Source organism: Mirounga leonina, unplaced genomic scaffold (genome assembly GCF_011800145.1).
Source record: "Mirounga leonina isolate KUSES-001 unplaced genomic scaffold, KU_Mleo_1.0 Mir_53, whole genome shotgun sequence".
Classification (NCBI taxonomy): Eukaryota; Metazoa; Chordata; class Mammalia; order Carnivora; family Phocidae; genus Mirounga; species Mirounga leonina.
In genome coordinates, this window is record NW_023270807.1 from 31,132,558 (window position 1) to 31,157,477 (window position 24,920).

Consider the following 24,920-nt stretch of genomic DNA (forward strand, 5'->3'; position numbering starts at 1 on the left):
CAGGAACTGTTTTAGGTTTAAAGATAGCTAAGAGTACAAAACAGACAAAAATCTCTGCCTTCAAGGAACTTATTTTCTAGGAAGGGGATACAGAAACTACAAGAATAAACATAAGTAATAATGTTGGTAAGTGCTATGAAAGAAAGAAAAACTAGAGCAGGTTAAGAGGGCTCAGGAGTGCTAAAGGAGAGGGTTGTAATTTTAAATATGGGTCTGAGAAAGCAAGATCCGAGCAAAGACTTGAAAGAGTGAGACAGAGTTAGCCAAGTCCCCTCAACCCTGAAGGAAGAATGTCCCAGGCAACATAAATAAGTTCTAGAGATCTAACATGTAGCATGGCAACAAGAGGTAACAATACTTTACTGTATACTTGGAAATTGCTAAGTGTTCTCACCACTACATTAATTAGCTTGATTGGGATGCTCATTTCACAGTATATGCATATATCAAATCCTCAAGCTGTATACCTTAAATATATACAATTTTTTGAAAGCATAAACATTAGGTCTAAATGCACTGAGACATGAGTATTCCTGCTACACCAAAGGAGACCAGGAGAATGAGGTGAAGGGAAGGGTGGTAGATGAGGTCAGAGACGTAGGGGTAGAAGTAAGTGAGGTGTAGCCCTGTCAAAGCAGTCCTGCAAAGCAATACTACTCAAAATGTGGCCAGTGGAGGACCAGTGACAGTCTGCAAATTCTCTTATGGGTTCTGTGGCAAGGTAAGTATAGACTGAGAGTAAGTATTTAAAAACTTGCCTAGCAATTTAACTTTGCCATGATATTCAAACATGTGATCAGTAGATTCACCTTTGTTCAGGATGTATTAGAACATAAATGATAAACTGCTCCTGAAGGAGCACGAGTAGTTCAAGAAGCACTAATAATAAAGAGGCTTACTAGCCATTATGAAGACTTTGTCTTTCACTCTGAGTAAAATATGGAGCCAGTAGTTCATTTCTGAGTAGAAGGGTGATGAGGCCTACAGCTGGAGAGCAGGGGTGGAAGCAGGGACAGCTGGGATGGCTCAGATTGAAGTAGAAATGGTGGAGATAGTGAGGAGTGGCTAGATTCTGGATATGTTGGGAAGGTAGAACCAACAGGACTTTCTAATTGATTGGACATGGGTATGAGAGAATAAAGAGGAGTCAAGGATGACTCCAAGTTTTTTGACTTGAGCAACTGGCATGATGGGATAGTTATCAACTGAAATGAGGAAAGCTATAGGCAGAGCCTGTGTGGAGAGGGTGAGGATGATCAGTTTAACTTTGGACATGAGGTCAAATTTGGCAGCATCTATTCGATAGCAAAGTGGAAGTATTGAGTAGGCAGAACAATATAAAGGCATGGAATTTGAAAAGAGTCTTAGTGGAGATTTAAACTTGGTTGTCCCAAGCATATAGATGCTGTCTTAAAGCCAGGAGACTTGATAAAATCACCAAGGGAATGACAGTAGATTTTATAAAAGAGAAGAGGACCGAGGACTGAGCACTGAGGCCTCCGACATAAAGGGATCAGGAAGAAAAGGAGGACTGAGTGGGGGAAACTGAGATGAAGGGACCAGGGAGGTAGGAGGAAAACTTGGTGTCCTGAAAGCCAAGTGAAGATAATGTATCAAGGTGAAGAGAGTGATCACCTGTCTCAAATACCATAAATAGATCTAGTATGATGGGGATGGGGTCAAGTAGAATGGTCAAGTATTAATTATTGGATTTAGCAGTATAGAGGTTTAGCAGTAACGGATTATTACTATTTCACTATTTTGGTAGGAGCAACTGTTGGATTTAAATGGATTTAAGAGAGAATAAGAAAAAAATAATTAGAGATAGCAAATACAGTATAAACAATGGCCAAGGAGTTTTGCTGCAAAGGAAATCAGAGAAATGGGAAGGTGACTGCTGGAGGAAGTAGGGTAAGGTTTTATAAAATGGATTTTAGAAATGGACCATAGAAATATCAGAATAATTGTATGCTAAAGGAATGATCCAGTAGAATGGGGCAGGGGAGTGATGATATAGGAAGAAAGGGGAGAGTTGCCAGAATGACATCCTCAAATTGCTAAGAGAAAATGGGAACTAGTACATAAATGGAGGTTTTGGCTTCAGAGAGGAGTCTGGATAGTTTATCTGTAGAAACAGGTAGAAAAACAGAATATAGGGATACAGACACAGATACACCAAGAATAATTGGTTGAGGTGTATAGAAGTTCTTTTCTGATTGCTGAAATTTTCTCAGAGATGGAGGAAGAAGATCATCATCTGAGAGTGAGTTGAGGGAGAAGAGGTTGGAGATTTAAGGCAAAGGTCTTCTAAGAGAGAGGGAGAGTCCAGGGACCACAGAGTGTGATGACTAGGCAGCCCCAGGGCCCCCCTCAGGTTCATGGACATGAACTGAAGTGAGACCAGTCAGAGAGATCTTCTCCAGCATGTACACTCAGGTAAAGACATAGATTTAAACAAGGTTCCAGTTTTGACAGGTGAGTACTAGAAGCAAGAATGGGCCAAGAGAGTCAATGGTGTACACAAAGGAGTGAGTATAACAAGTGACCATGGAATTTAAACTAAATAAATAAGGGAGAGAGGCCATCTAGAAAGTTGAAGGATGACGAAAGATTTGTTCAGTGGATTAGAGGTGTTGGTGGCATCAGAAGTGAGAGAATCCAAGGTACTCAAGGGAGTGAGTTAAAACTATGGTGGCCCAATATCAGAATGCATGAAATTTCAATTATGGAGGGGATGGAGTTTTTGGTACTGACAAGGTCTCAGGTATAGCAATGGAAATAAAAGGCCAGATCATTAGAGGAGAATGGTTCAAAGAACTGTAAGACCTGAACTTTGGAAGGACCATATTGTCCAAGAGAAGCCTTCTTAATATTAACCTTTATCAGATATATAAGAGTTTCCACTGAATAAAAAGTTCCAATATATTCATTTTGGGGGTGAAAATCCCATAATTTAAAAGGAGCAGAGTGAAACTGACAAGAATTACCTGTTTATACTGTTTGTCCACTATTCCATTAGTTTTTTTTCTATTTGCCTAAGGCTATGCTTTATAAAGATATTACTTCTATTTAGATGTTACAGTTTATATCCTAGTTGGTCTGACCTTTCATTTCATGTTTAATCTCATTGTATATGTAAATATAACATTTATGTAGTCAAATAGCAAACTGTTTTTCTTTGTGTTTTCTTGTTTTGCTTTTATGCTCATTTATCTTATTTTCACCCAAAATCAGGTAGTCACTTGGTATTTTCTTCTAATTCTTTTATACCTCATATTATTTTATTTTTTACATAATCTATATGGGATTTCCATGGAGCATAATATAAAGAGAGGAATTAAACTTTTTTCAAAGAAATTACTCAGTTATTAACACTATTTGTTGAATAATACATTCCTTTCTTTACTAAAATCCTATTATGGATGTTGGTCTATTTCTGAGATTATAAAGCATTTTTATATTGCATTGATATACTGCTTAATCTTATGCCAATATTCCATTATTTTAATTGTTATAGCTTTGTTATATATTCAGATATTGATATTGCTAATCTCCTTATTTTTCTTTTAATTTTTTTCTTTTATCTTCTCATGTATTCATTATCCCGAGTGGACTTTAATATCATCTGATCAAGCTGCAATTTAATAAGAATTGCTTTAAATTTATAAATTAGTTTGGGTAGCAATGACACCTTTACAACATTGTCTTGCCCTCCAGGAATAAAACATATCTCTCCATTTAATCGAGTCTTCTTTTATGACCCTGAGTGAAGTTACGAAGTTTTTTAATGTAGGTTCTGCTCAACAAAAATTGCCATTTTATTATCCCATATATAATCTATAGTACTTTTAGCATCATCAGCTTTATCTAAAACACCACATTGCCTTTGGAAAAAGAGTTGCGTCACTCTACTGTTCAGAGCAATTCAAGGGACCTTCTGATGGCCTAATGAGGAGAACTACAAAATCCCTTGTTCTAAATATCTTTATTCTAACCCTACATCCAATAAGACAAGTGTAGGAAAAGCTTTTTATAAGACGTTCAATGTGCTCTCTTTTTTAAGTATTGGTAATGGATTACTTTTGGAATGAAAATACTGTATTGACTAATTGTAGCTGTATGTGTGGAGCCCTATTAAAAATAGGTCACAGAAATGATAACCTAATGCTTGTTTTCATTATTATTATTTGCTTTCGTTTTTTGGGGGAAAAAAAGCTTTAACAAAGTCAGTTAGCTATTCATTTTATTTTCTCATCTGATATTGATAATGCTTATCAATACCAAAGAAATACTTGACCAAATCCAAATAATCATTTGAGCATTAATTTTATAGGCAAAGATTTTATAGATATCATTATAAGTAGCAATTTTTTTTTAAATCCCAACAGGGGGATCGAGGCCCAGCAGGTCCCCCAGGAATAGCTGGAATATCGGTGAGTCGAGAGTATCTCATATTATTTTCACAAGGAAGCAATTCTATCTCCACAGTAAATCTATAGCTAGGGATCAAGAAGGGCTAGGGAGGGGCGCCTGGGTGGCTCAGTGGTTAAGCCTCTGCCTTCAGCTCAGGTCACCATCCCAGGGTCCTGGGATCGAGCCCTGCATAGGGCTCCCTGCTTGTCGGGGAGCCTGCTTCTCCCTCTCCCACCCCCCTGCTTGTGTTTCCTCTCTCGCTGTGTCTCTCTCTGTCAAATAAATAAATAAAATCTTTAAAAAAAAAAGAAGGGCTAGGGAGCACACAGTAGCTCCTATGCCATTAGGTTCTAGAAACATCCAGTTAAGAAAATAAAACCACCTTGCCCCTATCCATCCTCAAGAATTCTTTCTTTTTTTAATTTTTTTTAATATTTTTATTTATTTATTTTAGAGGTGGGGGGGGCAGAGAGAGAGAATCCCCACTGACTGCAGAGCCAAGCATGGAGCACAGTGTGGGGCTTGATCCCATGACCCTACGATCATGACCTGAGCTGAGATCGAGAGTCCAACACTTCACTGACTGCACCACCCAGGCACCCCAAGACTGCTCCTTTCTTTATTTTCGTCTTTTTCTTATTTTTTGTCTTTTTCTTTTTTTCCCCACCTCCCTTAAGGAAGGGAGGAGATGCCCAGTTAGTTATCTGTGCCAATATGTTAGAACAAGCCCAACTTTGAGAAGCTTGTTTTGTTTTTCTGCTCTTACCATATTTAAGGTTTCTTGGCACCCAAAAGACAAAGTTCTTATCCTTAGGCATGTCCTTCAAGTTCTTGATATTAAGCTGCAATCTGAGTTTTCCCTTGGCCTGGTGTTATTAACAGATCTTTACTGCTGCTAATGTTTCCTCATAAACTAGACCTTCCAGCCTCTCAATCATTTTTGTTGCTCTCCGGTGTCAAATGTTTTAATCTCATCAAGGTCTTTTCAAATGAATAGGAAGTGCTCCAGGAAAGGTTGAAATCATTTCTCTGAGCCCTAGGGATCATTCTGATCTTCATTCATGATGCTCTAATTAAAATTTTGTGGCCATGCTTTATGAATAAGAGCCCACTTATCCTTTTGTTCAGTGGCCCTGCAGGGTAGGCCCAGGGTAGGAAAGTCAGTGGAAACTACGTGCTTGAATCATAAGAGCACAAGATAAGAAAGGTCCCTACCATCCCACTCACCACACCCATTGACATCTACTGACATCCAACACCACCCAGAGCGTAAACCACCCATCACTCCCATCTTTAAAAGGCCAGTAGCCACTCTACTTTACTCTAGTTGTTAAGCCTAATGACAAAAATTTAAAACCCATCCCTAATCTGCAGAAAACCATCCTTTTTTTTTTTAAACCATTTTTTTTTTTTTTAGATTTTATTTATTTGACAGAGAGAGAGATACAGCGGGAGAGGGAACACAAGCAGCGGGAGTGGGAGAGGGAGAAGCAGGCTTCCCGCGGAGCAGGGAGCCCGATGCGGGGCTCGATCCCAGGACCCTGGGATCATGACCTGAGCCGAAGGCAGACGCTTAACGACTGAGCCACCCAGGCACCCCCAGAAAACCATCCTTTATAGAGGACGAATCCCCTTATTTAGCTGTTCTATCCCTTTCTCGTATATTCAAGCCCATCCAGAGATTTCTCCAGGGCTTCTTTCTCCTGCTTCTTCCCAGGATGACACATGGGTAGAGAGGAGGTGTCTGTGAATGCTGGCAGTGAGGTGACGCCTCCAGTCAGCATGCTCTCCCCCAGGTTCTCCAAGCTCCCCATGACCTTTGAAATTGCTGCTGCCTGCCACCGATGTCCCTGATCCCTTTGTCTCAGATCTCAAAGCCTGAGCACTCTCCCCCTTGTGTCCTATGCCAAACCCATGTGGGACATGAGCCTTCAGGCTCTAGCACATCCCCCAGTGTGGGCCCACAGGAGTTTCAGCAGTTCCTGCTCGTACACACAGGCTCTGGGGAACCAGGGCTGCTCTGTCAGGCCTTGTGTCTGCCTAGCTTCACCACTCAGCCGTGTCCAAACCTGTGAAGGGGGTTCCTCCCAGAGTTCTAGACAGCAAGAGGAGGAAAGGGTCCTTGCTTTTTCAGATTCTATCCAAGGGAACCTACTAGGGTTTCTGCAGCCTCAGCCCTACAGGGATGCCTGCATCCCTGAATTATTTGTTTTTCTATCCATGTTAGGTCTAAGGGATAAAAAGTGGTTCCTTCTTTTAGCTTGGTCTAGATACTTTGGCACTTCTCACTTCTGGTGTCTGATGGACCATCTTCCTCTCTCATCCCTCCCAGTGGTCTTCTACCCAACAGTTCTCTGTTTTCAGTCCTCCAAGCCACAGTTGTGTTGGAACAAATCAATCTTGTCCTCTTCCTTTTAACCAAACATGGCTTTTCAAGTCGAACATGGTATTTCTTCAGGCTATCCTACTATGAACTTAGAAATCCTCTTAAGAAACACAAAATCTAGGAAAGGTGTCTTTGACTCCATGTGCCCTCCCACCCCCAAAGTCAAGAAGAGCTGCCAATCAAATAGGCACTAGAAGGATTTCCAGTAATGAAGATACGTTGACTTCATATTTTCAAAAAATATTATCATCCCCTCCTACCCTCTGTTATAGACAGATATGTACATGCAGAGAACTGCATTCTAGTCTGTACCTGAGCCTCCAGAGTCAAGTACATGTCCCCACAGACTCTGTCCCATTAGGAATGCCATTTTAGTATAGAGAGCCACAGGCCTGGCAGCACATTAAATTCCCAGGCAGGGAGGGGAAGGACAGGGCATCATGTCCGAATTTGGCTTCTAACATTTCTCCTTGCTTTGATTTCCCAGGGAAAGCCTGGAGCCCCAGGGCCCCCAGGGGTCCCAGGGGAACCGGTAAGTTGCCAGCCACTTACTTTAACCATTGTACTTGCATGCAGTTCCAAAGCTTTCCTTAGCAACTGATATTTGTCTGTGGACATGCCTATAGGGTGACAGAGGGCCTGTTGGAGATATAGGTTTCCCTGGACCAGAAGGACCCTCTGGAAGGCCAGTGAGTACTTTCTACTATTTAAAATTTGCCAGTTTGAGAAATATTCCAAGTACTGCCTCTTTCCCTATCTCCTTGGAAAATCTGATGTTTGTCGTTTCTAAGGAAGTAAGAGCAAGTTCCACAAATGGATCTTTGGGGGTGTGATTCTCACTGAGTGTCCTAGCTCTGTATGAGGTATCTTTATGTCTTAAACAATGATGAAAAAAGTGAGATTGTTTGTTTGTTTGTTTGTTTTAAGTGTCAGGAGATTAGACTCATTATTTCTTAAGTCTGATGTTCTCCGAGTTAAAAAAACAAAATGGCCTGTCACATTCAAAAATATAAAGAAACTGAAGACTCACAGATATGACTCCTGGGTGCTAAGCTGAAAACTATTTTCTCAGATTCCCTTCTTTATCTATGGACCTTGTTCTTACACTTTCATAAATCATGCTTCTAAACATAGCATCCCTTTGATTCCTAAAAGAGCTCTTGGATACTGACATATATTGCTGTAACATGGTAATAATCATTCTTACTAATTCAGTTCGGTTCAACATATATTCATCTAGTCTCTGCTCTTGCTAAGGATGTGCTGGGCCATGAGGGAGGGGACGTAAAGATGAATGACATAGAGCCCACTCTCGGGTTTACTCTTTATAGAAGGTCACTGCTCCCTTTGCTTGTTTATTTGTGTGTGGAGAGGGAGTGCTATTAGGACAGGGAGGATACTGAAGGTGAACAAGCAGCACAGAGTTCACGAGGCTGGTTCAGTACCTCTGGGAAACCTTCTGGGTCTGAGTGCTCCCTGGCCACCACCTGCTCAGAGAAGGCACCATAAAAATATAGGAAGCATATACAATTTAGAGTCAGAAAGATATGGGTTTGAATTGTGACTCAAAGGGTTTTGTGAGTCACTTAACTAACATGACATATGGTAAATATCTCCAGTGCCTGGTCCTGGGAGGCACTCAATAAATAGCTTCAATCCCTGCCTCCCGCTTCACCTCCTGTTACCAACTCCCTATCCTGGGCCCCTGACCATTTTCTAAATGCTTGCCCAGGGGATGATGCAAAAAGCAATTTGTTTATTCAACAACTATTTCTTGAGCACCTACTAAAATGCTAGGCACTCTTCTGGGGGCCAACAACTCTTGGCTTTACGTTCTGGTATAGGGACACAGACAACAAACAAATAAATACACGTACATGCACAATTTCAGGTAGAAAAAGCTCTAAGCAGGGTGACACACCAGAGTAGCATTGAAATAGAGCAAATGAAAAAGGCATGCCATTTAAGCAGAAACCTGCATGAAGTGAGAGATCAAACCTGGAGTGGTTGTCAAAGGCATTGCTTCAAGGAAGAGAAATGGCCATAGAGGAGTGAGCCTGGTGTGTTAAAGAAACAGCAAAAGGCATGAGGTCAAGAATGCACTAAGCTAGACAAGAGTTGGAAAGATACTGAGAGAGAACTTGGCAGTGGCCTGGCCATGAGGAACTTCTAAACTATGAATGGAATTTGGATTTCATCTGAAGTATGATGGAAACCCATCGAAGCATTTGTAGTGGGGAAGGAAAATGACTGGAGTACATTTTAAAGTATCACTCTATTATGTGGAGAGCAGACTGTAGGAAGCAGGATGGAAGCAGACAGAACAGTGTGGAAACATCACCATAATCCACATGAGAAATTAATGATGGGGAGAACAGGGAGATCATGAGGAGTAGGGGAGTTTAGGATGTACATCGAAGGGAGAGTCAACAAACTCATTGATGGACCAGATGAGGAGTGTGAGGGAGAGATAAGTTAAAGCTGTGGTGCGGGGTCTTGGCAGCCATGTCACAGTGGTGCTTTTGGTGAGATAGGAAAGACTGGAGATGGGTAGGTGTGGGAGGGAAAACCAAGGATTCTCTGTGGTGGACACATTCAACTTCAAGCACTAGTAGATATCCAAGTGGAAATGTCAAGTAAGTGGTAGATTATGCATCTTGAATTAATGGAGAAGTCAGGACTGAAGAGACTGATTTGGGTATTTAAACCTGAGCCTGGATGAAATGGAGTCACTATGGATTGGGAGGGGAGAGAGCACTTCAAGTTTTAGGAAAAGGACATGGCAAAAAGTCTGAGAAGGTACAGCTGGTGAGATATGAAGAAAAACAGGTGAATGAGGTTTCCTGGATGTCAAGGGAACTAAGTGTTTTAAGATAGAGAAATGATGAATCTAGATAGGTCATGTGAGAGCTGACAGTTCTCCTCTGGGTTTAGAAATGTGGTGGTCCTTGGTGGGAGAGGTTACAGCACACTTGTATCTTGATAAGAATGATCCAGTCAAGAGACAAAGTTTTGATGATGCCATGCGAGTGGAGATAACTTTGAGTACGGGGAGAAGACTGGAGTGGACATCGGTCTTCACAAGGAACAGGGGCAGCTCATCCTTCTTACCAGGAGGAAGGAGGCAGGCAGAAGTGGGTGTACAAATGCGTGTAGGTTGGTGGATCCCGTGGAGGGAAGGAAGGTGAGGTGGCTCTCTCCTATTTATACTCTCTGTGGAAGAAGAATCGAGGTCATCGGTTGGGTGTAAGGAATCAGGTGATGATGCTGGGGCTCTGAAGACACAGGAAAATCTGTGAAAGAGTACTTTGGAAGAAAAGGAAAGGGAGTGGAATCCGAAAATCCAGGATAGCCTGGTTGTACAGAGGGGGGCTACTTGCCATCTGCCTCCGTACGTTTAGGTCGGAACAAGTGAGCAAGGATATGTGTTTTTCTTCAACCACAGCCAGCCACTCAGGTGCAGACATGTGGTAGACAGAAAGCCGGTTATACCCAGGGATGGAGCTCTTCCAGATAAGTGAGATGGGGGGAGGGGGAAAACAAATCCATTCAGGTTATTCTAAAAATCTCTAAAAGCAGTACTTGTCTAGGGAAAGCAAGTTAATAACACCTTTATATACATGATAGTCTTTGATGAATTACAAAAGACAAAAAAAGACTGTACAGTTATTTCTTTTCTTACATTATTACCAAAAGCATGAATTACATTTTTTTTTAAGATTTTATTTATTTATTTGACAGAGAGAGACACAGCGAGAGAGGGAACACAAGCAGGGGGAGTGGGAGAGGGAGAAGCAGGCTTCCCGCGGAGCAGGGAGCCCGATGCGGGGCTCGATGCGGGGCTCGATGCGGGGCTCGATCCCAGGACCCTGGGATTATGACCTGAGCCGAAGGCAGACGCTTAACGACTGAGCCACCCAGGCGCCCCGCATGAATTACATTTTAACACTAGATTTATCTTCCTTTATTCAAGTGATACAGTTGGGTTTGTTTTTTTTGTTTTTTTTTTTTCTCCACATCCTCTCTTTAATCAGCTTTATCTTTGTTGCTTGTGTTTCTGGATGTAATAAATTCTTTGAACCATACACTGCAGGTAACGTGTCCTTAGTTCAAGTACTCTAGATAATTCCCAGGGTGTTTCAGAGAGGTTGGGGGACTTTGGTTGGGTTATCAGCTGTGACGGGTTTTAGTGTAATTTACAGCAGTGAAAACATGTGCTTGTCTGCAGTTCCAGCCTTGTAGAATCCATCCCAGCACAATAAAACTCTCCTAGGCTTTTCAGAGGAGGATGTCCATGCAATTGCCTGCTGGCTAAGAAATCATTTTCCTTACCTTGATCTCTCTCTTCAAACCAAATCTCAAAAACACATCTGCTGTTGGACTCTAGGTATTTGATTTGACCCCAAGTGCTTTTCCTTCTCACATCTCCTGGCCAAAAGTTGTCTCTGTCTTATAAATCTCTGAGCAGGGGGCTTTATTTCCTCCTCCAGAACTGCCTTGTAAAGTTTGGGAAACTTCCAGGTTAGTAAACCACTACTTAATGCTCTCAAAAACCATGATTACAGATTTCTTACTTTTCTTTCATATCCTCCCACGGAAAAATAACAAATTGTTCTCTGGCTGACAGTTTATTTCACAGTAGGATCATGCTCTGGCCATGTTATGAAATTTCCCCAGCAGCAACTGAGACCATTTACTGAGAATGACTCTCTGTGCTGGAAAATTGTTAGAGGGTAACGATAAACACCACACACCAGCCACCCAGCACCACGGGGCACCTTATTTTTCAGATTGTACCAAACAGAGTAAGTAAGGAAAATAACCCCGTTGACTATTTACAGTGAGCGAGGCATTTTGTGTTCCTTCACCAAATCCTTAGTTTTAAAGTCACTATCTTATCCTCACTTTATAAGGAAAGAAGCTGATGCTATTAAGGTTCAGTAAATTGCCTAAAGTAAATGGAACTTGTCAGTGACAGAGTCAGAATTTGAACTCAGGGCCATCTATTCTATCAACATTGTTTTCTGTTTCACCACACTGCCACACCAAAATAGCAGAAATATGATGACTAAGTCCTCGAAACTTTACCCTTTTATTGTGTTTAACTGTGTCTACTGATGTAGAATTAGAAATATTAATCACCTTTTGTCTTTATAGGGAATAAATGGAAAAGATGGATTACCAGGTACTCAGGTATGGAAAATAACACTTCAAACAAATGTTCTGATGTAAAACCTCATCCGCAGTACCTGTCAGAATACTTGACTGAGCAGGCTGGGGAAAAATCTTGGCAAGCAGTGATTTTTTAGTATTGACGTTTGTTTTTCAGGGTATCATGGGTAAACCTGGAGATAGAGGCCCCAAAGGAGAACGTGTATGTATATTACTATTCTGATCATGAGTTAAGCCTGTCTGCTGCACCTGCCTCATCCTTTGAGTTACACAGTGGGTGTGTGGATGCCTGTAAATCTCCCAATATGACACATCTAGGGTGTATGTGATCCAAGATCTCTCCTGGGCATCACATAGGCCAATTAAAGGACCCAGAAGCAGGCCGTATGGCAGGTACCCCTACAACGATGACCTTTATTCAGAACTAAGTCTAGTGTGCTATCCCAGCTTTGGGGAGCTTTGATCCTCCTGTCTCAGACACATATTCCTATCATAGCGATCACCACTTTTCTTGTTCCTTAGAGTGGGGTTTCTCAACCTCAGCACCGCTGACGTTTGGAGGCAGACAGCTCTTTGCTGTAAGTGTCCGTCCTGTGCACACAGGACGTTTTGCAGCATCCCTGGCCTCTAGCCGCCAGAGGCAGTGCCACCAGCTCCCCTCCAGTTGTGACAACCAAAAATGTCTCCAGACATCACCAAATGCCTCCTGGGGACCAGAGTGGCCCTCAGGGAGAACCCCTGACCTCGTGGAATACGAAGTCGAGGAAGGGGGGTGGTGTGAGGAGGTAGAGCAGTGGGAAGTGGACGCGAACAGAGTGACGAGTCATGCCAATTCCGTTATATCCTTTTATTGTAATTGCTTTGTTTGTTGATGTTGTTCCACCTTCCCATTATTTTCTTTTCACTGCAAAGATTACTCAAGCACTGTTATTCAGTGGCTTTCTCGTGAGGGCTGCTAATGTGTTGCATGTGTGTGTTTGTGCACCCGTATCCAGTTTACTCGTTTTTACTTACTACACAAATAATTCATGATAACTGAAGGACTTGTGAAAACAGAGATAATATAAATAAAAAAGAAAGAAAAAGGTCTACATTATCCCACTGCATAGAGATAAGGATTCTTGATTTTGGACAAGCACTATTTTGGACATATTTCTATTTCTCTTTTACACATAATATGCATTTATACTTAATGTATCAATACAAATGAATATATGCTCTTCCAAAAATGTGTTCAGACTGTTTTGTAAATGACTTTCTTCACCTAACAATATGTAATGAACATCTTGCCATGTCAGTAAATATAGATTAACAGGTGACTTTTAGTGGCTATATGTTATTCCACTGTTTGGATATACCTTACTTCACTTTCCTAGTCTCCTTTTTCTGGATATTTAGGTTCTTTCTAGTTTTCATAATAATAAATATCACTGTAATTAACATCCTTGTGCCTACATTGTAAGACAATTTTAATATGCTAAAGACTGTGATTATTTTGCACATGATCACAGTATTGATCAGCATGTGTTAGTACTTCTTTATTTTTTTTAATTTGACTCATCCCAGGTATTTCCCCAAATATGAGTTGATATACTTGTATGCAGATACATTTGTAACTAAGACAGTAGCATTGAAATTAGGTCCATCTGCTTTTTCTTCTTTCGACATGGCTTCTTTCTACATCTCTTCATTCCATGATCGAATAGATCCCTATAATTGTTCATTTGTTTTCATTACTTTTTTTAAATCAGAAGAAATGGAATTTGGCCTTTTGCACAGTAGTCACAAATAAAAGAATAGCACAGTGAAATACAGGGCAACCTCAATGCAGCATCCCATCATATTTGGTATGATCATCACTTCCTGGCACTGTAGAACTGAGTATTTGGAATATCTGTAACCGAAACACTCTATGGTACATATATACACCTCTCTCCTGACCCCCCGCCCCTAATGCACAAACACATGCAGTAGTAGATACCTTGCTGGATAAAAGCCAGCAATAAATAAACTTCTTATTACAGTCAAGCCACCTAATACTATCTTATACCTAGTTTACTATGGCACCTTACTCAGTGAATTCTCTCATAGTTCCTTTATGTTATTAAGTATATGATCTCAGTGATAACCCTCCACCCCAAGCACCTGCTCTGAACTTTTTCAAAGGCTCTCCTTTCTCATCTTCCTGAGTTGTGTATCTTTGGGACACAGCATGTATGCACACACACACACACACACACTCAATACACTGTAAAACACGAATAAAGAAACCAACCCACAGAATCTAATAAAGATTCTGATAAAGGTAAAAGAAGAAGAAAAGCACATGATTTGAGAAGGATTTTGAGGGTACTGAAGTTTTTACTTGGTGTAAAATCTAGGTGACCATCTTCATTCAAGTGCAAAATCCGCTTGGCCATCTTCCTTTATTATTGCCAAGGAGACTCAGGCCTGAAATGAGAGCTGCTGTTGACTTTCAAAAGTGTCATCATTCTAGACTAGCAATCGAGTACAGCTAACATCGTCACTAGCTTTCTATGGGTGCCTTCAACATGCCAGGCTTGTTCTAAGCGCTTGACTTGACTCACTCATTTCTCAGCAGCACCCTTCTTAGTGGGTACTATTAATATCTCCACTTTATGGGACAGGAAACCGGGGCACAGAGGGCTTAATTCCCTTATCCAAGGTCCCATAGCTAGTAGATGCCACTATGAATCCAGAACCTTTGCTTTTAACCACAGCTTATGTGTTCTCGAAGAGATCATTATTATTAACTTTTTCCTTAACAGGGTGACCAGGGAATTCCAGGGGACAGAGGGCCACAAGGTGAACAGGGGAAGCCAGGCCTTCCAGGCATGAAGGGAACCATAGGTCCTGTGGGGCCACCTGGAAGCAAGGGTTCCACGGGATCCCCCGGGCACCAAGGCCCTCCAGGCCATCCAGGCGTCCCAGGCACTCCGGTGAGTGGTGCCGAGAGCTCCAGTAGCTCCTGGCTAGTATTGACCACATATCCCTTTTACAGTGAAAGCAATCATAATCCTTTTAAAAGAAATAAAATGAACCTAAACTGCTCTCCACAAGGGTAGCGATAGCTGCCATTTATTTCAAGTTATGTACAAGATCCTCTGCTAAGTACTTACTATACATTTCTTCAGTAGATTCTCACAACTAGGAGCATTGGTGTCCTGTAGGCCCCACTTTACAAATACAAAAGCTGGGAGTTGACTTGTTCGGGGTCACAGTTATTTAGTGGGTTAGACCCACATCTGACGGACTCCAAAGCCAGGCTCTTAAATACCATCTATAATGTCTCCCTACACTACATAAATGACATATGTCTGTTTTATATTAAAACTCTATTTGTTGAATATGCGAACAACAGCCCTGCCTTGAGTGGTACTTTGAGGTGGAAAACAGGCCAAGAAGGAGTGTCTGGTTAAGGAAGCCCATGTTATTATTAATATCCTCAGGAGGGGTGATGGATGGCCATTCACAGAGGAACTTAATCAGAAAATATCCTTGTTAGGGAGAAAGGAGGGCCCTGGAGTGGGGAGGGCGGGACTGGGAGTGAAGGACACACTGTCCTCAGATAATCAGCCAATACCAGATGGAGGCCAAATTGGGCATTCCCACAATATTGAGATTCTTTATTTTTACCCACTCTCCCTAGGCTCTACTTGAATAAAGCCTGTATAATGAGCTCGCAGTGCTGTCAGTAATTGGTATTAGATGCATTAACTCAAGTTAATATGTCCCATATACCATGAAAATAAAATGTTGAAAGAGAGCATTTTTGGAACTATTCTGTCCTACAGAAATCATCATTTTATGAGCCCATCACATTGTCTTTAATGCCACACATATACCTCTGGATAATAACCACTAAAAAAAAAAAGAAGAAGAAGAAGAAGAAGAGTAATAAAATACTTTGAAATCCTAACGATCATGAAAAATAATAGCTCTCTTTTAAAAAATATCAAGGTACCATAGTAAAATATTATTATTATAAATGTTAGATTCTTTGCCAAATTCATGTAGCTTCATTTGTCAAGGAGTTAAAAATTCAACTGACATCATTTACCTACTTCTCTTTCTCATGTCCCATAGTGTTTTCTATTAAAAAAAGAAAATTGCTTAATACAAATATGCTTACAAAGTGTAAATTACAGAATAAACTATACTGTAAAAATGACTAAAACTTGGTAAGTTTTATCCCATGAATAAAACAATTTTAAAGAATAATCCAGCATACTTGGAGTTCTCTTCCTTTAAAGAAGCATAGTATTAGTTAGATATTGACTTTACCAGTGCCCAGGGATTGGTTAGAAGTTAAACTGTTCCTGGGATATTAATGTCATGATAACACTGTTCAAGTTCTGTAACTTCAGAAAATGAAGTAATAGGAAATGTCTTTCGTAATCATATGAAGCCATGTCTCTCCATTTAATAAGAAATATGTTCGAATCACTGGTTGTGATTCCAGCCCACAGCTTTTAAAGCAATTATGCACTTCAAGTTCTTCTCAGCATTTGATCAAAATAAAGATATTTATTGCCTAATATAGTCAATTGCCAAAAGCATTTTGTTTGATAAATGTATCTCCACAGAAGTTTCAAGTATGCACACCAACCCAGGATTTCAATTCTTTATTCATTTGTTCTATGCTCTACTTTAACAGACCTTTTTCTCCCTTCTTTAGGCTGATGCAGTTTCATTTGAAGAAATAAAGAAGTATATTAATCAAGAGGTCCTAAGGATTTTTGAAGGTTAGATCTACTTAATAAACATTTCTGAACTTTTCACCAGTTACTACCTCCCATCCACTGTAGGGGATCCCTTCAGCACTCTCTCCAAAGCTGGCCATTCAACAACAATGTTAAGAGGCAACCTCTTTTATGAGGGGGATGAGGCAACTCTCTTAGATAGAAAATTCTTCCTGACACTGAGTTAACTTTGCTTCTCTCTAACTTCCTCTCATCATTCCTGGTCTTTTAAATAGCACAGGTAAAGTATCTTCCTCTATTCCCATGACAGCCCTTAACAATATTTTTCCATATCCATAGTACTCATCCTTACTTTTCTGTAGTGCAAGTGTATCTAGCCCCTCCACTGTCACCACCCTTGAAAAACACTTCATTTTTTTTTTAAGATTTTATTTATTTATTTGACGGAGAAAGATAGCAAGAGCAGGAACCCAAGCAGGGGGAGTGGGAGAGGGAGAAGCAGGCTTCCCGCGGAGCAGGGAGCCCGATGTGGGACTCGATCCTGGGACTCGAGGATCATGACCTGAGCCGAAGGCAGTCGCTTAACCAACTGAGCCACCCAGGTGCCCTGTTTTTAATTTTTTTAAAAGATTTTATTTATTTATTTAACAGAGAGAGACAGCAAGAGAGGGAACATAAGCAGGGGGAGTGGGAGAGGGAGAAGCAGGCTTCCCGCCGAGCAGGGAGCCCGATGTGGGGCTTGATCCCAGGACCCTGGGACCATGACCTGAGCCGAAGGCAGATGCTCAACGACTGAGCCACCCAGGCGCCCTGAGAAACACTTCATTTTTAAATGACCCGCATTCACCCAGGAGTATTTTGACCAAGGCAGAGTATAGTGTGTTTTGATTTAGACCTGGGTCAGCAAACTTTGGCCCACCAGTCAAATTTGCCTGCCCCCTGTTTTTGTGTGGCCCACAAGCTGACAATGGTTTTTACTTTTGGGGGGGTGTGGCGAGGGGGAGCACGTAAGGAGTGCATTTTTATTTTTATTTTTATTTTTTTAAAGATTTTTATTTATTTATTTGAGACAGAGAGAATGAGAGAGACAGAGAGCACATGAGAGGGGGGAGGGTCAGAGGGAGAAGCAGACTCCCCGCTGAGCAGGGAGCCCGATGCGGGACTCGATCCCGGGACTCCAGGATCATGACCTGAGCCGAAGGCAGTCGCTTAACCAACTGAGCCACCCAGGCGCCCAAGGAGTGCATTTTTAAATGCTTTTTTTTAAATCAGAAGAATATTTCATGACATGTGATAATGATCTGAAATTCAAATTTATTTCCACAAATAAAGTTTTATTGGAGCACGGTCAGACTCATTCTTTTAGGAATTTTCTCTGTTTTCATGCGAGGGCAGCAGAATTGACTTGTGGTCATGGGGATTGTATAGCCTGAAAAGACTTAAATATTTATTATCTGACCCTTTGTAGAGAAAGTTTTCTAACCCTTGATAATAGACTTCAATAATGCTGCCTATGATGGCATCCTTTAAAAAAAACAAAAAAGGCTTCATTGATTTTGATTTTTCAATTAACTAACAACCCTGGATCTTGTTTACACAAATTTTTAAAGATTCAAAAGGTTTGTGTTCACACATTGTCCCAAACTGAAGATACCTTGTGGAATGTCGTCTTACTGTAGGGCAGGTGGACTGACCCTCATAACTTTGTGCCATCTCTGAATTTTATAACCATGTCATCATTCTAATTATAGGTAGAAATGTTGGAGGAAAGAGTCAAGAGTCAAAGATTAGGCCTTTCTTAATGCCACTGCATTCCTCCTGTTCACTTGTTAATTCTATTAATCTATTTATTGTTTCAGTGACCTCTGAATCCATATAGTTTTCTAAAATCCACTCTACATTTTTTTAATCTGTTCCCAAGATATCACATGATTTTGTCAAATGACTTGCTAAAATCAAGATCACTCCCCTCAACTGTGAGCTTAATACAGTGGGGAATTTTTGTCTTTAAAAAATGAATCCGCATTGGCTCTCCTGGTTCCTGCTTCTTTTGCACAGCATCCTTTCTTTGCCAAGCTAAATATATATTACTGAATTTTGCAAGGAATAAGATTACAAAATGCCCCAAGTTCACGGGAAGTCTTCCTACTGCAAACATGGAATTAGCTACTCTCCTAGAAGCTCTGATTATTTTAAGCAGTAATTAGTATTAGAGACCAAAATCTCAGTGCTTGAGTATACATTATCTTATTTCACATGAGCACTAGAGATAGAACAGAGTTAACACAGGAACTTTGGCTGCTTCAATGACAAAATAGAAAAAAAAAGTGGTTTTTTTTAAAGGTAATGAATTCATGCTGTTGATTTCAATTTACATTGATCTCTACATAAGTATCTTTACCATGCTCTGGCATGATAGGTCATTAATACAATTGTCCACTGTGTTTTTCTTTCAAGCTACCAGTTTTCTCTTTATAATTTTAATGTTGCCCTTCAACCTAGGAATCCCCTTTTACTATCTTTTTTTCTTTTCATCTTTGAATCAAGCATCATGGGAAAGAGCCTCCAAACTTTGCAATCCAAACATACCCTCTCAATTAAGCACTCCTCAAGCATCACCTGCCTGAAAAAGAAAAAGGCATCTCGAGTGCTCCAGAGAAACACTGAAAAATAGAGAGGCATAGACAGGTCCAGCTAATTTGCAGGACTCAACGCAGAGTGAAAATGGGGGTGCCCTTATTCAAAAATGATTAAGAATTATAAGACAGCCATAGTTAAACACTATACCAAGCATAGGGCCCTTCTGAGCAAGGGACTCTGTGTGACTGCACAGGTGGGTTGTCCTTAAAGCCTGCCTGGGCACAGGACTTTGAGGACCTCAGAAAGCATCCACATGTTTAGTAGACACACTCATGGAAGGGAAAATACCAGCAAATCTGTTTTCGAATTGCGATCTAAAATTCTCCTTTAACTCTTAATGTCCATGGGTTCTAGTGTCAACCGGCTTTTATCTCAGGCAGCTTTAATGCAGAATTTCAATTCCTTAAATGACTTTAAATTTAGTCTGAGATGTGGGAAGTGTTCATTTTGCCCAGTGGACCCTGGATGAAGGCATGGCCTCTGGTGGCCTCCCTGTTGCGTTCAGCAGAGGAGACGTGCCACTTGCATCCACAGAAAGCTTCCTGCTGCCCACTCACAGGCCGTTGTGGGGTTATTCCTGTGAAGGACTGTGCCTTCTGAGGAGAGAGATCAGGGGAACTGGACCACTCTCCGCCTGTCTTGGGGCAGGCTCTTGCGGATTGCACTTTCTTCTAAGTCTGTGAACGCCCCCTCTGCTGTTCTATCCCAGCTTCCTCTCCCAGTCATTCCCTGCCTGCCAGGAAGCAAAGGGTGCAGAGACTCCCCCAGGCCTCCTCTGGCTCCCCCTCACCCCGCATCTCCCCCAACTACCTTCCCCAGTCTCTCCAGTCTGGCGAGGTCCCTCAAAAGCCACATGTCTTATCTCAAAACCATATTCTAAGGTGGCCCACAAGGAAATTTTTTGGGAGACTTGTAGACTCCGATACTCTGAATATGATACCCCCTCTCCTTTCATCTTTGTCGGTACCAGTCCAGCAACACTTTCTCCCAAACAAAAATTGTATCGAAACCCAAGATTTGGTTATTTAGCACTTGAGTTAATTTGTCCCAAGATTATTCCAATTCAGTCCATTTAACTTTCCAGTTAGAAGTCACTTCTCCAAGGCTTCTGAATACCATTTACAAAAAGGAATAAGGAAAAACTCCATTTCCACAAATCCTAGAGCTCCAAGGTCACATTTCTCCCTTTCAGAAAGCTTTCTCTATACAAGCAAAGACTAATTTTCACAGGACAGTGGGCTCAGTGGCAGCTAATGTTTGTCTCTACCTCATTCACCCCTGCACAGCTACAGCCTCGGGGGCAGCTCTCTCTGCCCAGCAAGTCGTGCACTGTCTATGGGGGCTCAAGGGAGTGCTGGAGAGATCCCGCTCTCCCACTTTACCATCCTTTCACTGGAGGTCCACACTGGAGCCTATAGTGAAGCCTAGATCAAAACCCCAAACTTGGGCTCTCTAGCTCCCTTCAGGGATTTCCAGGTGGCCCCTTCCCACAGATCTCACACTTTGGGCTCTGTCCCAGGCCACCAAGACCTCCTTCAGCATCCCGATGCCCCCATCTCAAACCTAAGCATGGTGGAAGAAGGTGTTTTCCTATCAACCCCAAGTCTGGGTTTCTGCTGGATCACAATGGACAAATATGTACCCAGTCCAAAATTAAATTAAATTCCCTATTTGATTAGCCAACAGATCAAATCCTTTTGCAAATAAGGTGACCGCACAGAGTGGGGCAAAATGCTGGGTGTCTCAGCTTAGCCTCTTTTGGCTTTATGAGGGCTTTGCAGCTACTCTACAAATTAGCATCTTGCGAGATCTGAGAAGCTTAATTCTTGCTATGACACCACCCTATTATACTTGGAGATTTCCATCAACACGCAGGAAGAATTTGCCAACCTGTGCAGAAATGTGGATACATATCCTGCTTTCTTGGTTCTTGAGACAAACTTGGAACCAACTGCAACTGTGGGAAGAGAGGAAAGTAAGGGCTCTGTGTCCCTGAGCAGTATTTCTGCCTCCAGAGCCAATGTCCAGGAAAGCCCCTTTATCTATGTTTTCTCCATTTTCCATACATATATTTCATATATATGTGAATATTTATCCTGTTCTCTTGTTTCAAGTGTAACACCTCTCTCGCATCTCAACAACTAAGTTACTAATTTACATATGTGTATGTATATGCATCATATATATACACCTCACCTGATAAGAAACGTATCTTGAAGATGTACATATACCTTTTAAATACTTTGCACAGCATAGCCTCTATTTCTTTCAATTTGCCTCTCTCCATTTCTTTGTTTGGGTCTGTTGTTCAGCTTATAGGATTTCCTTTGTGCCAGTAATCCTTGGATGTCTGTTCATACAAAAGAGTAAGTTCTAAAAACCTAATCGAAAGTTATGAGTGAATGGTGGGACTCGCGCACCATGAGCTTCACTGTAGGGTAGTCTAACTGGGCTTTTTAATTGAGAGGACTTCAATTTCAGTGCCTTTAAGTCCTTCCTCTTATTCTGGCCAGATTCCCCAGAGGAAACGCTTCCATTTCCTGCCTGGCTGCCAGCATTTGGAGAGCAAAGTAGGAGAATAGGACTGAAAACAAGAAGAATAAATGTGCACTCATTTATTCTTCTTGTTTTCAGTTAGGGAAGCCCAAGACTCAGTGGGATCTGAAGGCCCCTCAGGGCACATGTGATCTATTTACCTTTTTTTTTTTTTTTTGCTAGGTTTGGGGAGGAACAACTACCCAGCTGTATAGAGAAAGAAATTTCTTTTTTTTTTATTTTTTTAAAGATTTTTTATTTATTTATTTGAGAGAGAGAATGAGAGACAGAGAGCATGAGAGGGAGGAGGGTCAGAGGGAGAAGCAGATTCCCTGCCGAGCAGGGAGCCCGATGCGGGACTCGATCCAGGGACTCTGGGATCATGACCTGAGCCGAAGGCAGTCGCTTAATCAACTGAGCCACCCAGGCGCCCAGAGAAAGAAATTTCTAAGACTACTTCTTAAACAGGCTTTCAGCTAATTCTTTTTATTTTTCTTCCCCTCCTTTACCACACTTCCAGAAGTAACACACATTGCCAATTCCTGAGACTTTTAAGGATTCTGTGGTTTAGAACAGGTTGTTTGTCAGTTTCTAGTATAAAGATTTGGTTTTCTTGAGTCTGCTAAGTCATCTGTCACTCAGCCTCTGGTTCTCAGCTTCCAAAATTTTGTCGTGTTGTCTTCTTTCATATTCTCCCCATTCTTATGCTTTTATGCCTTTAAAAAATATCTTACTATTGCTTTAAAGGGATTCAGGTGCGTGTGTTTAATCCACCATCTTTACCCAAGGTAACATTTCAAAGCAGCATGCTTACAATGGTGGCAAAGGATTAGGTCAGAAATACAATGTAGCAGTAACAGCCTTTGGGTTATGATGAAGCACAAAATGAATATGAATCCAGCAAATGATACTGTGGAACTCACAGTTAAAATGAAACTAGAGAGTAATTATTTGAATATGTGAAAGGAAATTACTCTCCTGATATTTTCTGCCCCTTAGGAGAGAACTGTATCTAATTTTGGTTTCCACATTTAAGAGATATTATGGAAAAGCCCTGGAATAGTGAAGCCAAAAAGTGATTTACAAAACAGATGACCAAACCTATGAGTAAAAGTTATTTAACCTGAAGACTAAGAGATAACAATAGTATCAAGTAGATGACTGATTTCCCAAGGGAAATACTCATCGACTGCTTTCTTTTTCTATCAGAATAACAAAAGAAAGTAAGTTGAAGCTGTACCAAGAAAATGGGCAATTGAACATTTGAATGGCCGTTAGGAGAAAACGATGAATTTCCTTATTTGGAAATATTTACAAATTCTGTCTGTGAAATAGAAGGTAGACCTGGGCCCGATGACATCTGAATGCCCCTTCATTCTCCATATAATATAGTTTATCAACACATTAATATTAATGTCTGCATTACGTTGATGAGCCCATTCTCTAAGGAAGGCAAGCCATTGGTCTTATTTGTTAGAGTGACTGTCCTGGGTTTGCATTGGTAGATAGAATATGTGTGTTTGGTTTATGTAAGCTCCTATTTGAACTCTTCAATTTCCTGCCTCATTAGAAAGCATAGTCAAAACGGTTTAATTGGCCAAAGATCCCTGAAAACAGAGAAAAGGCAATTAAGAATACAGGTCTTTACAATTTATTTAGAGGCTCAGAAACATATTGTTTTAAATTATAGAGCATTAGAGTAAGGTTCAGAAGAAGTAATTATCCTTTTGCTAAATGAGTATTTCTGAGAATATCCTGAAGCTAGATAATTTATAGCTAGAAGTAATAATCTTTCTAAAAGAATTCTGTTTTACTAAAAATATTAAAAACCACCTAAAGCAAATACTTATAAATTCAATTTGTGCATTAAAGAGGAAAAAATTAGTACTGTGAATATTTGTGTTTAGACACTGAAGGTATTCAAAGAGATATATCTCAAATTAATAAAAATTATACTGGGGCTCCTGCGTGGCTCAGAGTCCAACTCTTGGTTTCGACTCAGGCTGTGATCTCATGGGTTGTGAGATGGAGCCCTGACTGGAGCTCTGCACACAGTGGGGAGTCTGCTTGGAGATTCTCTCTCTCCCTCTCCCTCTGCTCACCTCCCCCCTTGCACAGGCACTCTCGCACTTGCTCTCTTTCTCTCAAATAAATAAATTTTAAAAAAAGAAAAATAGTACTGAAATATATATCTTTTAAGTGCAAAACAAATAATGTGCAGAGTTTTGAATTGAATTTCATATTTGCTTGTAAAACACCCAGTTTACAATTTCATATAATAAAGAGATATCTACATCCAATATAATGATTTGCAAAACTATAACTATATGCTAATTACAAACTTGTTTTATCTATTTAGTTATTGGAAACAAGTGTATGAACATCAACCAAACTTATCCCAGGTGGGTAGTCAGGTAATTAGAAGTTTTGTCCAAAGACCCATAATTTAATGTCACTCAGGGATGATTCATCAGATCCTCATTGGTCTTCTCTCATCCCTGTCCATCAGTCTGCATCCAGAGATTCACATCCTGTGAATGTTGTGATGCTTCCATTCTGCTTGCTTTATAATTTGAGAAAAGGAGTGTACAGTGATTGCTCCTTTGATAATTATACCTAATAGTCCATGTTTGTTAGGACTTTTCCCCTAATAATTCTATTTGAAAATAAATTTGTTTTACTTTCTCAAGCAGCACAAGGTCCTACATTTTTTAAACAAAATTTTTTACCGAAAGCCTATTGAAAAATAGGTTTTACTAGGGGATAATTTGCTCTTTATAAGAAGTTTGTAAAACACACATATCTGCTTAAATGAAATGTGCCCTTACAGTTCAGCTGAATGAGCTAAACTGAGTAAAGAGGCTAGAGAAAATTGGAGTAACTCTTCACAAGGTCTTTATGATTTGGCCTTTGTTTTTTCTAATTGGCCCCTATAGTTTCCAGAATGTTGCTGTCATTTGGTCTTACCTACAAAGTAAACACTAATTTAAAATTCAGTAAGAAAATTTTCTGGAAGATTTGTCTGCACCAAACCCATGCTGAATTCTTTA

General features: G+C 40.7%; 1 protein-coding gene across 1 annotated transcript in view; it reads left to right on the plus strand.

The window, feature by feature from the left end:
* Nucleotides 1-24,920, plus strand: part of COL19A1 (collagen type XIX alpha 1 chain) — a 321,624-nt gene that overhangs the window by 284,513 nt on the left and 12,191 nt on the right. The window contains exons 42-48 of the mRNA XM_034990815.1: nucleotides 4,389-4,433; nucleotides 7,287-7,331; nucleotides 7,426-7,488; nucleotides 11,957-11,992; nucleotides 12,129-12,173; nucleotides 14,761-14,931; nucleotides 16,671-16,737. Of these exons, the coding sequence (XP_034846706.1) occupies nucleotides 4,389-4,433; nucleotides 7,287-7,331; nucleotides 7,426-7,488; nucleotides 11,957-11,992; nucleotides 12,129-12,173; nucleotides 14,761-14,931; nucleotides 16,671-16,737 (472 nt within the window). The remainder of the gene's footprint in view (nucleotides 1-4,388; nucleotides 4,434-7,286; nucleotides 7,332-7,425; nucleotides 7,489-11,956; nucleotides 11,993-12,128; nucleotides 12,174-14,760; nucleotides 14,932-16,670; nucleotides 16,738-24,920) is intronic.